The 15,051-nt window shown below is 50.6% G+C and overlaps 1 protein-coding gene and 1 non-coding gene across 4 annotated transcripts in view; both read right to left on the bottom strand.

Moving 5' to 3' along the window:
- GALNT14 (polypeptide N-acetylgalactosaminyltransferase 14) overlaps positions 1–15,051 on the bottom strand; it is a 215,694-nt gene that overhangs the window by 50,447 nt on the left and 150,196 nt on the right. For all 3 annotated transcript variants that reach the window (XM_070798931.1, XM_019970475.2, XM_070798930.1), the window contains one exon: positions 4,205–4,303. In XM_070798931.1, the coding sequence (XP_070655032.1) occupies positions 4,205–4,303 (99 nt within the window). The remainder of the gene's footprint in view (positions 1–4,204; positions 4,304–15,051) is intronic.
- On the bottom strand, positions 11,107–11,179 carry TRNAG-UCC (transfer RNA glycine (anticodon UCC)). Its single transcript has one exon. It is a non-coding gene; the product is annotated as a tRNA-Gly (tRNA).

Genomic DNA, 15,051 nt, shown 5'->3' with positions numbered 1-15,051 from the left:
AAGTGAGAAAAGTGCCCTAACTCATCAAGACCACGACTCTCTCCCTCCCCCTATCGCCCACCCCATTGTGCCTCTGCCTGGCTCTGGGTGCCCTCATGTGCACCTTCCCAGCCCCCTCCCCTGGCTAATGCAGGAACTTGGGCAGGGATGGGCAGAGGGACCAAGGCCTGGCCAGGTGCTGGGTGGGAGGAACCAGAGGGCAGCTCAGTCCTCCCCACCCAGTTCCTCAAGCATCTTTCCCTTGCCAGAGCCTGACAGCAAAGCCATCTAAATTCTAGAGAACTAAAGATGAAAAACGGGCTTCCCTGGTGGCTCAGATGGTAAAGAATCTGCCTGCAATGCGGGAGACCCAGGTTTGATCCCTGGGATTGGGAAGATCTCCTGGAGAAGGGAATGCCTACCTACACCAGTGTTCTTGCCTGGAGAATTCCAGGGACAGAGGAACCTGGTGGGCTATAGTCCATGGGGTCACATGACTGAACAACTTACTCACTCGAAGATGAAAAACACCTTAGAAAAGATCCTTCCATCAATGACAAAAGTGAGACAGGAAGTGCTCTTCATTCAATTCCCTCCCAGTGGCTAGTGATTTATTTGTGTGACAGAACAGGGGATACAAGGGAAGTACGGATTCCCAAGGCAAGTGACACCTGGCTGTGGAAGTTGCCAGAAGTAATCATCCTCGCCTCCACCCCTAAAAGTCACTTCCACTCTGCCCACTGATGATGTTAAGACCATCTGTTCACACCTGGCTCTTGGGCCCCCATTCTGCAGTTTTCATGGACCACAGGGTCTGAGGTGGGAGGCTGGCTCACACTGAAGTTCCAGAGAGGCAGAAAAGAGGTCCTGGGTTCGGCCAGCAAGGCACCCAGTAGAGTGTGGTGTAGCATCTGGCACTTCATGGGGCCTTCTGAAAAGTATGCCCTCCCCCTCCAGAGTGCAGGGCACCAGGGCCTCTGGGGAGGCCCTCCTTCAGGCTGGTGGACAGAGACACTGGGGCAGACCCCTACTGCCCCGGATTCCCCCCAGGAAACCAGAAACCTGAGTCCTGGCTCTTGCACTTCCCAGCTCTGGGGCCTTGGCCTCCATTCACTATGCGCACCCTGACTTCACAGACTCTGATGGGGCTCCAAATGAAGTGAGAGATGGAAGGTGTTCTGTGGACCATAAAACTCAGCATTAATATTAACATATTAATATTATTATCATAAAGTATCATTATTACTATTATAAACCGCTGGAGGAACAGCAGGAAGAAAAAGAGAAATACGTCTTAGAGCTGAAAGGGATGAGTCTGGGGGCAGTACCTGAAGTGCCCCCGAGAACATAAACACAGTGTAAGGAAACATGGGGGGTTGGGGTCCTCACATTATAACAGACCCTAAATGTCCAAGGATAATGTCTTCTTGTGGTAAATGTGACAGAACTTGAAACATGAATGGTATTTTTATCATCATCAATACCAATGTGGCTAACAACATGCCCAAGGTCACAAAGCTAGGAAATGGTAGGGTGGGGACTGGACACAGGTCTTCAGATCCCAGGTGGGGTGCCCCTTTAAAAGTGCTTCAGAGCCATACAGACCCAGGAATGGCTGCTCTAGGCCAGCACAGTTCTCAGTTTTTTACCCCAATTAATCAGGGCAGCTCTAAGCTGAAGGACTGATCTGGATGCCACAGGGAGGGTAGGTAAGACATGAATAGGATACAGGCCTTCACCAACAGTTCACTGATTATGTCTGGGAAAATGCATTAAGTGCAAGAGTTGAGATATGCAGAGAAGGAGCCCAGAAGAGATCCCTGAAGGAGTGTGAGTGTGTGTGTGTGTGTGTGTGTGTGTGTGTGTGTGTGTGTGTGTACTGAGCGGGATGGAGGTGCGTGGCCAGCCTGGAAGGTAGGAAGCCTCTCTCGGATGCTCTGGTGTCCTCATGGAAACATCCGGCAGACATGCCCAGATGCGGCCTTGCATGGCAGGGCAGGCTTTGGTCTGGCACTGTGGAATCACTTTCCTCTGCTCCCCATGGACCTGCTTTGTCTGCAAGGTTCAGAAACTCCATTCTCCCTTCAGCAGAAGCTGCTGCTAAGTCTCTTCAGTCGTGTCTGACTCTGTGCGACCTCATAGACGGCAGCCCACCAGGCTCCATAGTCCCTGTGATTCTCCAGGCAAGAACACTGGAGTGGGTTGCCATTTTCTTCTCCAATGCATGAAAGTGAAAAGTGAGAGTGATGTTGCTCAGTCGTGTCCGACTCTTAGCAACCCCATGGACTGCAGCCTACCAGGCTCTTCCATCCATGGCATTTCCAGGCAAGAGTACTGGAGTGGGGTGCCATTGCCTTCTCCCTTCAGCAGAAGAAACCTAGGTAAATCATCAGTTGAACCACCGCTGAGCCCTGTGCCCCCACACAACTGCACCAGCTCACATATCACAAAGGCAGTTTATTAATCTACGTCCAGACTCACGGTGACACCTGACAGTGACTTGGGACATTTTCTTGTCAAGAGCTGAAGCCTTGCTGGGAAATCAAATTCGAATCAGGCAGTGGCTTGTGGGGTGAATGCAGAAACCAGGGCAGATGGGACAAACAGCTGGCAGGAGGAACCGGTCAGTCTGAGGCCAAGGATAGCTGGGCACCGACAGCTGCCCCCAGAGAAGTGGGAAGCGCCAAGTTGAAGACAGCGCATTTGGGCTGTGCCCTCTTGAGTTTTCAAAGGACACTGTGACCCTACATAGTGGACATGCATCATGAGTGACAGGTAGCGCTGAAGACACTGTCCACCATCAGAGTCTGCCTATTACCGACACCCTCCCAACACCTGGACCGCCCCACCTACCCACCGCCATGCCCATACGGGAAGGAGAGCGGAAGGTGTGGCTTGGTGATGGAAATGGCAAGAGGTTTGGCTGTGCTTGATCGTACTCTTGGCCCACATTTAATCTCACCTCCTTCTCTCTGGGATCAGCTGACCATGTGATGGGCTAGCAGATCAGGACGGGCTGTAAGGGGCTGTGTCCCAGGGATGTGGGGCAGTTTACCCCAAGGCCAGCCCCTTGCTCTGCTGGAAGTGTGACTGGGGGCATCCCGATGCCAACTCCTCCCCCAGAGAAGCTGAATGCCACCTCTGGGACTAGCCTTGCCCTGTCAAGCTGCTGAGAACTCTGAGGTCAGAGTGCAAGGGTTGAAACTCTGCCTCACCGTTGTCAGCTGAGCAACAGTAGGCCTTAATTTAGTATCTCTGATCTCAGTTTCCTCCGCTGTGAAGCGGGCACAGCAGTGGCCAGTCCCTGAGAGCATGAGCTCAGGCGCATCTGCCCTCCAGGGGACTCAGTGACAGTGGCGCCACCTGAGGGGCCAGTGATGCTGAGGACCTGAGTGAGGGGGGCGGCCCAGGTGATGCTGGAGGGAGGGCGGCCATAGGAGGGGCTCCAGAGGAGAGGACGGGGTGAGGCGTGGGGAAGGGGAGCCAACACAACCCGGGTCTTCTGAGAGGCGGGGGAGGCAAGGCTTTCCTGGCCAAGTCTCCAGGGCCCCGACTGTGTTCTAAGGGGAGTTCTGCTGAGGGTGGGTGGTGCATAATGAAAATCCACGCAGGCCACACACAGCGAGAAAACACTGATCCGAGTGAGGGCCTGGCTCTGACTAGGAGCCAAGGGTGGACAGAGAGGCCTGAGGGGGCCTGGGGCTGGAATACAAGGTGACCAGCAAGAAAGTGGACATCAGCTGTTCCCTTTGGGCTGATCTGACCTGCACCACGGTCCCTGGTTGGGGTGCAGGAGGCAGTGGAGGGGCAGGGGCTGGGATGGGCACACCTGGCAGACCAGAGTTCTAACCCCAGCTGAATGCTGGGGGTGGAGGATGTGCACAGCCTCTCGGGGCTCCAGCTCCCTCGTTGGCTGTGAAAATGTGAACTCTTGTCCTAGAGGCCTGTGCGGTGGTTAAGGGCGAGTGCCCTGGGGTCAAGTCCTCTGTGACTCTCAGTGACCTTCCATAAGTAGCCTAATGCCTCGGCCTCCGTCTTTCCTCCCATATAGCAGGATAAAGGCCACCCCCATAGGCATGTGAGGAGTGACTGCCCTAGTGGACGCACACGGAGTGCGCTGAGCAGCGCCTGGCGGGTGCTTAGAAACACTTGAAGCAGTCCCCAGTAAGCAGACACAGCCTCACCGAGGGCCAGCCCGGAGGCTGACAGACAGGAAGGCTCTTACCTGCGGATGGTTCTGAGCAGAGTGGAGCGGGCCTCGTTGTGGAAGGCGATGATGATGCTGGTGGGAGGGAGGTCTGCGCAGTACACCAGCAGGGTGCATCTGGAGAAGGAAAGACAGCCGGACAGGAAGGACTTTAGAGACAGAGCAGACATAAAGGGCTGGAACCGTGGGCATCGCTGGAGTGGATGATGCCTGGTGTCTCGTGGGGCCACAGCTGCACAGCACCATGTAAGACCCCAGAGCCTCACTTGGTCCTATAGCATGGAAAGGAAGCTCTGAGAATGATTACAGCGGGATCTCCTACCAACCTCGGGAAACGGGCTTAGAGTCAAATTAAGTGGATATACAAGCCATTTTTGGGCTTCCCTGGTGGCTCAGATGGTAAAGAATCTGCCTGCAATGCAGGAAATCTGGATTTGATCCTTGAGCTGGGAAGATCCGCTACCCACTCCAGTATTCTTGCCTGAAGAATTCCAGGGACCGAGGAGGCTGGCGGGCTATATTCAATGGGAATGCAAAGAGTCAGAGACGACTGAGCGACTAACACACAGACCCTAAAGAAGGCTGAGTGCCGAAGAATGGATGCTTTCCAACTGTGGTGCTGGAGAAGACTCTTGAGAGTTCCCTTGGACAGCAAGGAGATCAAACCAGTCAATCCTAAAGGAAAAGAGTCCTGAATATTCATTGGGAGGACTGATGCTGAAGCTGAAGTTCCAATACTTTGGCCACCTGATGCAAATAGCTGACTCAGTGGAAAAAACCCTGATGTGGGAAAAGATGGAGGGCAGGAGGAGAAGGGGGTGACAGAGGATGAGATGGTTGGATGGCCGACTCAATGGACATGAGTTTGAGCAAACTCCAGGAGATACTGAAGGACAGGGAAGTCTGGCATGCTGCAACCCATGGGGTCGCAAAAAGTCAGACACGGCTGAGCAACTGGACAACAACCACAGAACATCAGTGCAGGACTTCCCGCATCCCTGAGGCATTGCACAGTGGCTTCTGGCAGCCGCAAAAGCCCACGCTCAAACTCAGGCTCCGCAGCCCAGTCTATGCCGATCTCGGCCTGCCGAGATCTCACCATGTTCTGGGCAAGCAGCTCCAGCCCACCACACCGTGCTGATTCCCGACCTCCTGCTGCCCCAATACCTACACCAAAATCTGGCACGTTTAAAGAGGCTGAGCCCTAAAACTCGGCATATGCAATAAACCTGTGTCTTGAAAAGACATTCATTTCCCCGTGTCCAGGATCGTTCTGTATGACAATTACATCTAGGGTAATTTGAACTTAATACCTCACTGCAAGTGAAAATTATAGCCCGCAGCCTGAAAATTACAATAATAATGGAAATAAACCCACCTAGTGAGGCCGGTGCCACCAGGGGCAATCCCTGGGCAATGCCGCCTCTCTTTTCTCACTGTTCCAGGGGTAGTAAATGAGGATGTAAATAAGAGATGTTCGGTGAGCCAAACATGTCCTCTGCCTGTTTTTCCATTTCTTTCCAAGTGTGGGGCTTTTGGGGTCCAGAGACCCAAGGATGGACATCAAGAGGACTGTGAGCCCTCTGAAATCATCTGCAAATTTGTATATGAATATGTGTTTGTTTTTTCCCTGGGAAGATCGTTCATAGCATTCAGCAGATTCTCAAAGAAGCCTGTGGACTGAAATACTTAAGAACCTCAATCCTAGGCCAATGGGCCTGACACGCCTTTGGCTTCCCTGATAATTCTGTAAGGGCAAACCCTGAACACAGAGGATCTAAGCAAGGCTGGATGGGCCCCTTTTCCTGCCTTGGAGGCATCCAGCTGAGACACAGTGTGGCCCCACAGGTGCTGGGGGAGCAGAGGGAGGCAGGCCCCTGAATGGGGAGTAAAGAAGGCTTCATGGAGGAGGAGGTGCTGGGTCTCAGGGTGACGTAGGGATGGATGGAGAGATATGGGGTACAGCCTCCCCATCACAGTACAGTTTTTGGACCTGAATGCCAGATGCCCAGGGAAGCAGCTCACAGAATACTGACCCCGGGGGGCCTGGATACCACTGAGCAGCTCTGTGAGATGGTGGGTCAACCACTCGCCTCTCCAGGCTGCTGTCTGCTCATCTGTAAAACAGGACTTGGGCCCACGGCTCTCCTGCTCAAGTTTCTCCAAGCATCAGTAATCAGAAGCTTTGATTGTAGCTGACATTCAATAAGTGTGGTTGATTCGAACAAAATGCTGCAAAAACCATTCGGCAGCTGAGGCTCCACTGTGTAGCTGGACATTCACATTTATTAATACTTTTCTAAGACTCATCTGGAACATGGAGATAAATTTTCAGTTGTAGATTCCCCCCCTAGATTGTGACAATGTTAGGTGCTTAGCTCGACAAATAATAACTATTATGATGTTGAACATCACACTGAAGCCTGCAGTCTCCTCCTCCCATCAGGTGGAGCCAAGTCTTCCATGGGCTGGAAAGGCACCTTCGGTGAGTGGCTCTGCCCTGTCCCGCCATGGGTGAGGGGCACTGGGAGGCAAGAGGGGCAGAAGAGAGCAAAGAACATAGCATCCATGTTAGAGAAAGAAACCTGGGCTGTGACACTGATGCAAATCCTGGATTTGCTGAAAAACTGGCTGTGTGCCCTTGGACATGTCCTTTCTCTTCTCTGACCTTCAATGTTATCACCTGGGAGAAGAGGTGAAGACTGCAGAGAATGCAGGCAAAACATGTGGTATTTCACAGCTGCTGAATAAATGGTGGTGAGAATTATAACTTTTGACTACACAGTGGCTGAACTGTCCCTCCAGGCTACATTCAACGCTTATGGACTAGAACTGCTAACTCAAGAGTTCAGGAAAGGAAGGGACTTGGAGACAACTCAGTCCAGCCTCCTAAGCTGGGCTGAACTTGGTGGCGTAACAGGCCTCCGTGGGCACCTGTGCTGCTGTGCTCCCGGGCCTCAGCCCCCTCCAGCCTCCTGCGCCTCCAGGATAAAGGACACAAGCTCTTCCTGGAGGCAGGGCAGGAGCCCCATGCATGTCTCCTGCGTGCACAGGCCCAGGGAAGGTGAGCTCTAGGAGGGAGGTGCCTTACAGCTCCTGGCACAGGGTAGTATCTTCCTCCCATCCCTGCTCACAGCTTAAGTGCCTGGACTCATCCTTTGTCTCCTCTGACCCTCACCACAGCCTCTGAGAACCTCCACTCCACAGAGGACAACTGAGGCTCGGGATCTTGCTCAAAGTCCCGCGTCTGGTGAGTGGCCGAGATGGGCTGCGTCCAGGTTCCAAGACTTCTAACGTGATATGTGTCCCTAGAATCCCTCTGTGATCTCACCCAGGTAAAGGCGCAGGAGCCTGAGGAGCTGATGCTGGGCAGGGCCCCCCTTCCCAAGCCCTGTGCACAAGCCACCTGCCTGCCCTCCAAGGTCCAGGGGGAGCTGCAGAACCACTTAGGAATGAGCCCCGGGCACTGGCAGCAACAAGGCCGAGGTGCCTGGAAAAGTCCTTAAAACTGGTTGTCGTAAGGACAGTCAGATGGTGCCTGGGCTTTCTGTGAGAGGATCTAAAAGATTAATCAAACAGCTAGATCTATTAGGGGCACCAGGGGAATGGAGACAGCTGCCAACACTGAGATCTGGCGCCGACAGACGGATGAGAAAGCATGTTTATAATTTATTAAAGATTCAGGGGTTTTACTGGAGAGAAGAGCTGTGAGCAGCAAAGACTGGGGGTGGGGTGGAATCGGGAGAGGAAGGGCGGGACCACCACTGTGTGTGCAGACAGATGCCAGCCCGGAGCTGCCGTCCTGACTGCCACAGCAGCTCCTGAATAATGCATGCTCCTCTGAGCTGATTTTCCACGGGTAGTTTCGTTTTTTTTTTTTTTTTAAAGAGTCAACTGACTTCATTTCTGCAAGTTCAGGTGGGTCTCCCAGTGCATCCTAACCATCTATTTCTTGAGTGTTCACCATCAGTTATCCACTGAGGATGCTTCTAGAGAGGTGCTCTGAGATGCTAACCCCCGGCACGGGGTCAGAGCTTCTTCTTCCATCTCTTTCCACCTCTCCACCAGCCAATCACTGCTCTGCTGCCTACCCTGCCTCGTCTCTGCACCTGAATAGGTGCCAAAGCGGGGATGTTAGAAACATACCAAGCGAGGATGGCTGTCAGTTAACCCAGAAATGTAATGTGTGCACATGCCTTTTATTTTATTGCACAAGCTCATTAAACTGACAGTCACCCATAAACAGTGTTCTGATGATCTTCATCCCCATTTTATCATCAGGCAGGAGGGCTCCTGCCGGGCCTGCCCACAATGTGCCTGCTGGGGCTACAACCGTAGTCCTCTGCTTCTTGGACACACGCTCTTCCCCTGTAGGATGCCACCCTTATGGAAGAAAAGAAGTGGTCATCAATTATAAACATTCAGGATTTTATTCTCGAGTGTAAAAGCAGGAGGGACTGACGGAGAGGCAGACTCAGTAACTCTGAAGCAGAGAGGACAGCGTAATTACTGTTACTAATATGTCCAGAACTGACAATCCTCTGTGTCCAGAAGGCAAAATCTTGAAGGGAGGCTCTAGTGTCCCAGAGGGGAGGCTGAGATCAGTTAGAGAAAGGGGAAAGGTCACGCAAAGATGCAGTGTGACACAGTGGAAATCAAATAGGCCTGGGGTGGGACACACTGGGCCAAGCCCTCATCACTTGGGAGCTGGAAAGCAACTGCTGTGATGAAATGATCCGCTTCAGGGAAGGTTTTTAAATGACCATTTAGTGATCCCTGCTCAGGCGCTGTCCTGAGCACCTGCATATTTAATGCTCACAACAGCCCTACAAGTGTAGGGGTGGAGGGTGGAGAGGCACTGTATGGATTTGCTCAGGAGACTGAGACACAGAGAGATCAGGTAACTCACTGCAGCTAGTGAGCCCGGGCCTGCCACACATCCATGTCGCCAAGCCACCACCTCTCCGTGCCGCTGGCAGCCAGCTGTCCCTACAGTGTACTCTGTGCCCTGCAGACTGTGTGGATCGCTGGGCTCACACACCATCACCACCCCAAGTCGCACTTTCCACCGAGCTCTAGAACCCCACAGGGAGGGCCAGGTTGCCTGCCATTTCTGGGTAGCCACAGGAAGACCGGGATGCTGCCAACTGAGCTGCCACAGGAACATCCTGACAGAGGCTCCCTAACACCCAGATGGAGCCTGAAAAGGCAGGGGCAGGGTGACTTCAACGAGGCCCTGGGAGGCATGTGAACCTGTTTTTAAACAGAAAGCTATGGTTTGTCCCTCCAGTTTCCGAAGGTCCAGTGCTCACTCCACAGACCAGATCAGGCATATAAAACAACTGGGTTCTCATCTCCACATGGGCCACTTGCCTGAACTCTAAGGTCACAAAGGCCAAGGGAACCAGGCATAAGATGGAAAGCAGGGGTGGGGGTAGTTTCCGGCAGAACACGGTCCCCAAGGGAGTAATGATCTAGATTCCCATGCAGCTGGTTGGGGCACAGCCTTCCCTTGCTCCCCACTTTCATCTCCGTCCCCCGTGTCCTCCACACGAGCCCAGAAGAGGCCCCACGGGGACCACATCTCCTCCCCATTCCCCTGCCTCCAACACTTCCCCAAAACTGATGTGTGTGACAAAGCAAGGACAAAAGAGGAAGAGCTTTTGGTCCAATGACTCTTCCAGAATGTCAGCTTCCTCTGCACCGAGACCAAGAACACCTACTCCATCCCCAGCTCAGTTCTATGCAAGAAAGTCCACTCTCAGCTAGGAGGAAAAGGAAGAGGACCTAAACCTATGAAACGCCAAATCTGTGACTGGCCTCTAGGTTCCAACTTGACTCTTCGGAAGAGAAAAACACAAGCAGTCTAAAAAGTACGACTGCTGTAAAACCAGAAATTCCTTTTAATCTCATTTCATGGGCAACACTGATACACTGTAAGGCATGAAATTTTTATTTCATGTCAATTTCACTGGGATTTCACATGCAGATTAATTTGTTCATCCACATAAACATATACTGCTCTGACTCCTTGCCTCCACAGCCACTCTCACTTAGTGTTATAGAAATCCCGCATCTCATGAAAGACACTTAAGATAACAGTGAGATCTGCAATTCCCTGACCCTGCCATATTTTGAATTGCTGAGCACATAATTAAATTCTAGTGTCCTAGGAGGAGAAGGCAATGGCACCCCACTCCAGTACTCTTGCCTGGAAAATCCCATGGACAGAGGAGCCTGGTAGGCTGCAGTCCATGGGGTTGCTGAGGGTCGGACACGACTGAGCGACTTCACTTTCACTTTTCACTCTCATGCATTGGAGAAGGAAATGGCAACCCACTCCAGTGTTCTTGCCTGGAGAATCCCAGGGACGGGGGAGCCTGGTGGGCTGCCGTCTAAGGGATCGCACAGAGTCGGACACGACTGAAGCGACTTAGCAGCAGCAGCGGCAGCAGTGTCCTGGGAAGGAGGTAAATGGGCATTTGTGGACGGAACCTCGTGTCTTGCTTCTAAGGGACAGACTACAATTAAAGTGATGGGATGTCACTTTTGTGATCAGGTCACAAAAGACGGTGACTTCCTCTTTTGGGCTAGTATGCTTTGCTGAAGCACGCTGCCATGATGGGGAGCCTCACATGGCAAGGAACTGAGAGTGGGCTTCTGGTCCATAGCCTGTGATGGAACGAATTCTGCCAACAACCATGTCAGTGAACTTGGAAGAGGGCCCCCAACCCGAAATGTGCCCCAAGATGTGCTTTGAGATACCTGCAGCCCCAGATAACACCTTGAACACTGCCTGTGAGAGACCCACCTAGGCCATGCCTGAATTCCTGAGCCACAGAAACTCTGAAATGATAAGCATTGTTTTTTTTTTTTTTGGCTGCACCTTATTATTTTTTTGGCAGCAAGTGGGATCTTATTTCCCTGACCAGGGATCGAACCCACGGACCCTGCAGTGGAAGTGCAGAGTCTTAACCACTGGACCACCAGGGAAATCCCAATAAACATTATTTTAAGGCACTAAATTTTGTGGTAATTTGTTATGTAGCAACAGACAATGAATATGGGTACCCTTAGCTCCTGAAAAACCAACTTCACCAGGGTTTCTCACTCCCTGCAGAGTCAAAGGTAAATCTCCTGGGGTACTTAGTGGAAGAGCTATGCAAAGGCATCACAATTCTCCCAGCATGGAACTCCAGAACCTCCACTGGATCCTCTGTTCATGCTCTGCTGGCATCAAGATGTTGTCAGGTATGGATTCCTAGGGCCCCAGTATACAGAGGGAAGTTCTTAAGGGGTACCTGTGGGGGCTGTTCCAATATTCACAGTTCAGCTCTTTTGCTGTTGTTTGGTCGCTCAGTCATGTCTGACTCTTTGCGACCCCATGCACTGAAGCACACCAGGCTTCCCTGTCCTTTACCATCTCCTGGAGCTTGCTCAAACTGATGTCCATTGAGTCAGTGATGCCATCCAACCATCTCATCCTCTGTCGTCCCCTTTTCCTCCTGCCTTCAATATTTCCCAGCATCAGAGTCTTTTCTAATGAGTTAGCTCTTGGCATCAGTTGGCCAATGTATTGCAGCTTCAGCATCAGTCCTCCCAATGAATATTCAGGATTGATTTCCTTTAGGATTGACTGGTTTGATCTCCTTGCAGACCAAAGGACTCTCAAGAGTCTTCTCCAGCACCACAATTCAAAAGCATTGATTCTTCAGTGCTCAGCTTTCTTTGTGGTCCAACTCTCACATCCATACATGGCTATTGGAAAAAATATAGCTTTGACTATATAGACCTTTGTCAGCAAAGCAATGTCTCTGCTTTTAAATATACTCTCTAGGTTTGTCATAGCGTTTCTTCCAAGGAGCAAGCATCTTTTAATTTCATGGCTGCAGTCTAATTTCAGGTCTTGAGGACTTCTTAATATGAATCACAATCCATGGAAAAACTGTTGCAGTGTCTCTCTTCTTACTTGTCCCATGGATGGTGCATAACTAGTAAGTACCCTTCCATGCACAGAGGTTAATGCATTTCCTACAATGATGTCAGAGGGCTTTAAGGTGTGATTCACTTGCAGAAGTTCAGTTAAGAAAGATTGACCTAGATGGCATCACAGACATCCCTCCATTCCATGAACACAAGGCCATGTGGCAGAGCACTTGTTCTCAGGGTGGGCCTATTTAGGCCAATAAAAACATTTCCTTGTACCAACCATCGCCTTGTTCTTGGTTGAATCTATCTGTCAGGCCAGTTCGAGGTCTGCAGTTCAATTCCTGCTCCTCAGAGGACCCTCTAGATTTCTTAGCCATCTACTTTCATTAGCATCAGGTGTATAAGAAAAATCTACATCTTGACAATTCTAGAGCACTTCCACTGTCATTATTAACTGCAGGCTGTAGATCAGAATGGTGATCTCCTAAGTCAATTCTGCATTTTCCTGGCGATGTACTATAAGAATGCCCCAAAGGGTCTTTGCTGACAAACTGGGAAGCTAACTGGCGCAGGGAGTCACCAGGATGTAAAGGGCCACGTTGTCTGGAGGCCCCCAAAGGCTCAGTCTCTGCCTCTATTTTGCAGCCCAGAGTAGATGTAAGATCTTTCCCTCTTTGGCTCCATATAAACTCCGGGACTGCTGCCGTACTGGATGGGAAAGGACCACAGAGCTCCTCTGGTGATCAGTTCCTACACTGTGAGCTGCTGGACTGTATTTCCAAGAGAAGTCTGTGCATGCTCTGTGAATAAAGTCTATAAGAGTTGGGACTTCTCTGGTGGTCCAGTGGTTAAGAATCTGTCTTCCACTCAAGGGATGTAGGTTCTATCCCTGGTCAGGGAACCAAGATCCCACATGTCTTTGGGCAGCTAAGCCCGTAAGCCACAACTACTGAACCTGTGCACTCTGGAGCCCACCCTCCGCAAATAAAACCTGACACAGCCAAATAAATACATAAATATATTTTTAGAAAGTCTACAAGAGTCAGATAAGTTTGGTGCATGAGAAATACTGGAAAACTATTAGAATACTTTTTTGGTGATTCATCCTTGCACACTGAGACTTCCACTAGCCTCTATTAACCAAGCTTTGACCTTGCCCTGTAATCCTTCACATATAACGGGAACTCTATATTTAAGGGATATACTGAACCACTTAACCTCCTACCACACAGAATTTTGTAGGACACAGATTTTAAAACACACTGCTTCCAGCTCTCTTTTTTTTAAGATGTGTAAACTGAGGCCCAGAACAGTGGGTGAATTGACCCGCAAAGATCACGCCTCTAGGTAGTGGCCAAGCTAAGATCTCCTAGTTCTTGTCTATTGAACTGACTGCTTCCTTAAAGCACTTAGGCTTGGTTGGGGGTGTTGTTGGGGGGGTCACGGGGTACTTTGAGATGGCTGACAGCAGCCCCAGTCCATACAGGGTTACTGGCCACTGCTTTCCAGTGGTCTTTATCAGCCTGTCCCCTCAAAACATTCCCACCAAACTCCCTATTATTTCTCTATGTCGCTCAATCTACACTTGATCTTAGCCAAAAGGCCAAGAAGCGATCCATGTTGCTAAATCTAACAGAAACTTTTCAGTCTTTATCTTGCTTGTCAACTCTGTAGTAGTTAATATTGAAGGTCACACATATCATTAAATGTTTGGTTCTTTGCCCTTGGCTCTGGTGAAATCACCCTAGCATGGCTCTCCCCTTCTTAAGCTATTTCTTGGTTTGGTTTTCCTTTTCTTTCTCCCCTCTGAAATTCTGATGTTCCCCTCCAAAATTCTCTCCTAAGCCATCCTCTTCTCAATCTTCCTTTTCTTTAGATTATTTTACTTGTTTCTAAGCCTTCAATTTCCCATCTGTTTGCTAATGATCCCAACCCTAACCTTAACCTGATGAACATCTTCTTTTGAATGTCCCCACGTGATGACCTTTTCAGCTGCCCTCCGCCTCTCTCACCTTGTCCAAGTCTGCTGACCCTTCCATGTTTCCCAACTCACCACCTATCACGTGCCCAAACCCAAGAGAGATTCTCAAATCCTGCCTCCACCTCCCCGACATCCAATCTCACTAAACCTAGTCCTGTCAATCCTTCTTACTTATCTCCTGACCTGGCTGTTTCTCTCTATTCCCTTCATGTCTTTGCGGGATTATTGCAGCCACTTCCTAGCTGACTTTATCCCTAACCAATCTCTCCTGCATGCCGCAGCTAGAATGATCATTCCAAACTGTACATCTTTAACATGTTTCAACACTGCCCAAGTGCTCACAAAATAAAGTTGAAACTCCAAATCACCGCTTACCATCCTTGGTGACCCGGCACCACCTCTGACTCCTCCCGTCACATCCTCCAATTTTCAGCCACGTTCTGCCTGACCTGCTCTTTCTCCCTCTGGACCTCTGAAGGTGCTGCCCCCCGTCCGATGCGTCTGGAATGCATTCTCCTCTTTTCCCAGGCCTGGTTATTTTCTCCTCTTCTAATCCTGGCTTGGAAGGTACTTCCCCCAGAAGCCTTTCTTGACATCTAAGGCTTTTCTAATGTGCTCCCCTAGGACTCTGCACTCCCCCTACCAGTGCAGTTTATGATCAGGCATTGGGAACTACTTCTCTGTCTCCTCTGCTGATTGTTAGCTGCAGAGAAACCCAGGGCTCGTTTGTAGTTCTAACTTCAGTACCTGGCATGGTGACTAAACACAGTAGACATATATAATAAACATCTGAATAATGAGTGGGTGGATGAGTGGGGGAGGAAGCAGGTGAGGCTTTCATGGGGTCAAAGCCAGAGGAAAAAATGTCCCTTGCCAGGTGACAGGTTACACCAGCTCAAGGAAGTTGCAGAACTGCAAGTTGGGTGAGGTGCCAAGGTGAGTCATATAGAGGAGA

Source organism: Bos indicus, chromosome 11 (assembly GCF_029378745.1).
Source record: "Bos indicus isolate NIAB-ARS_2022 breed Sahiwal x Tharparkar chromosome 11, NIAB-ARS_B.indTharparkar_mat_pri_1.0, whole genome shotgun sequence".
Classification (NCBI taxonomy): Eukaryota; Metazoa; Chordata; class Mammalia; order Artiodactyla; family Bovidae; genus Bos; species Bos indicus.
This window is presented reverse-complemented; position numbering and strand designations above follow the sequence as displayed.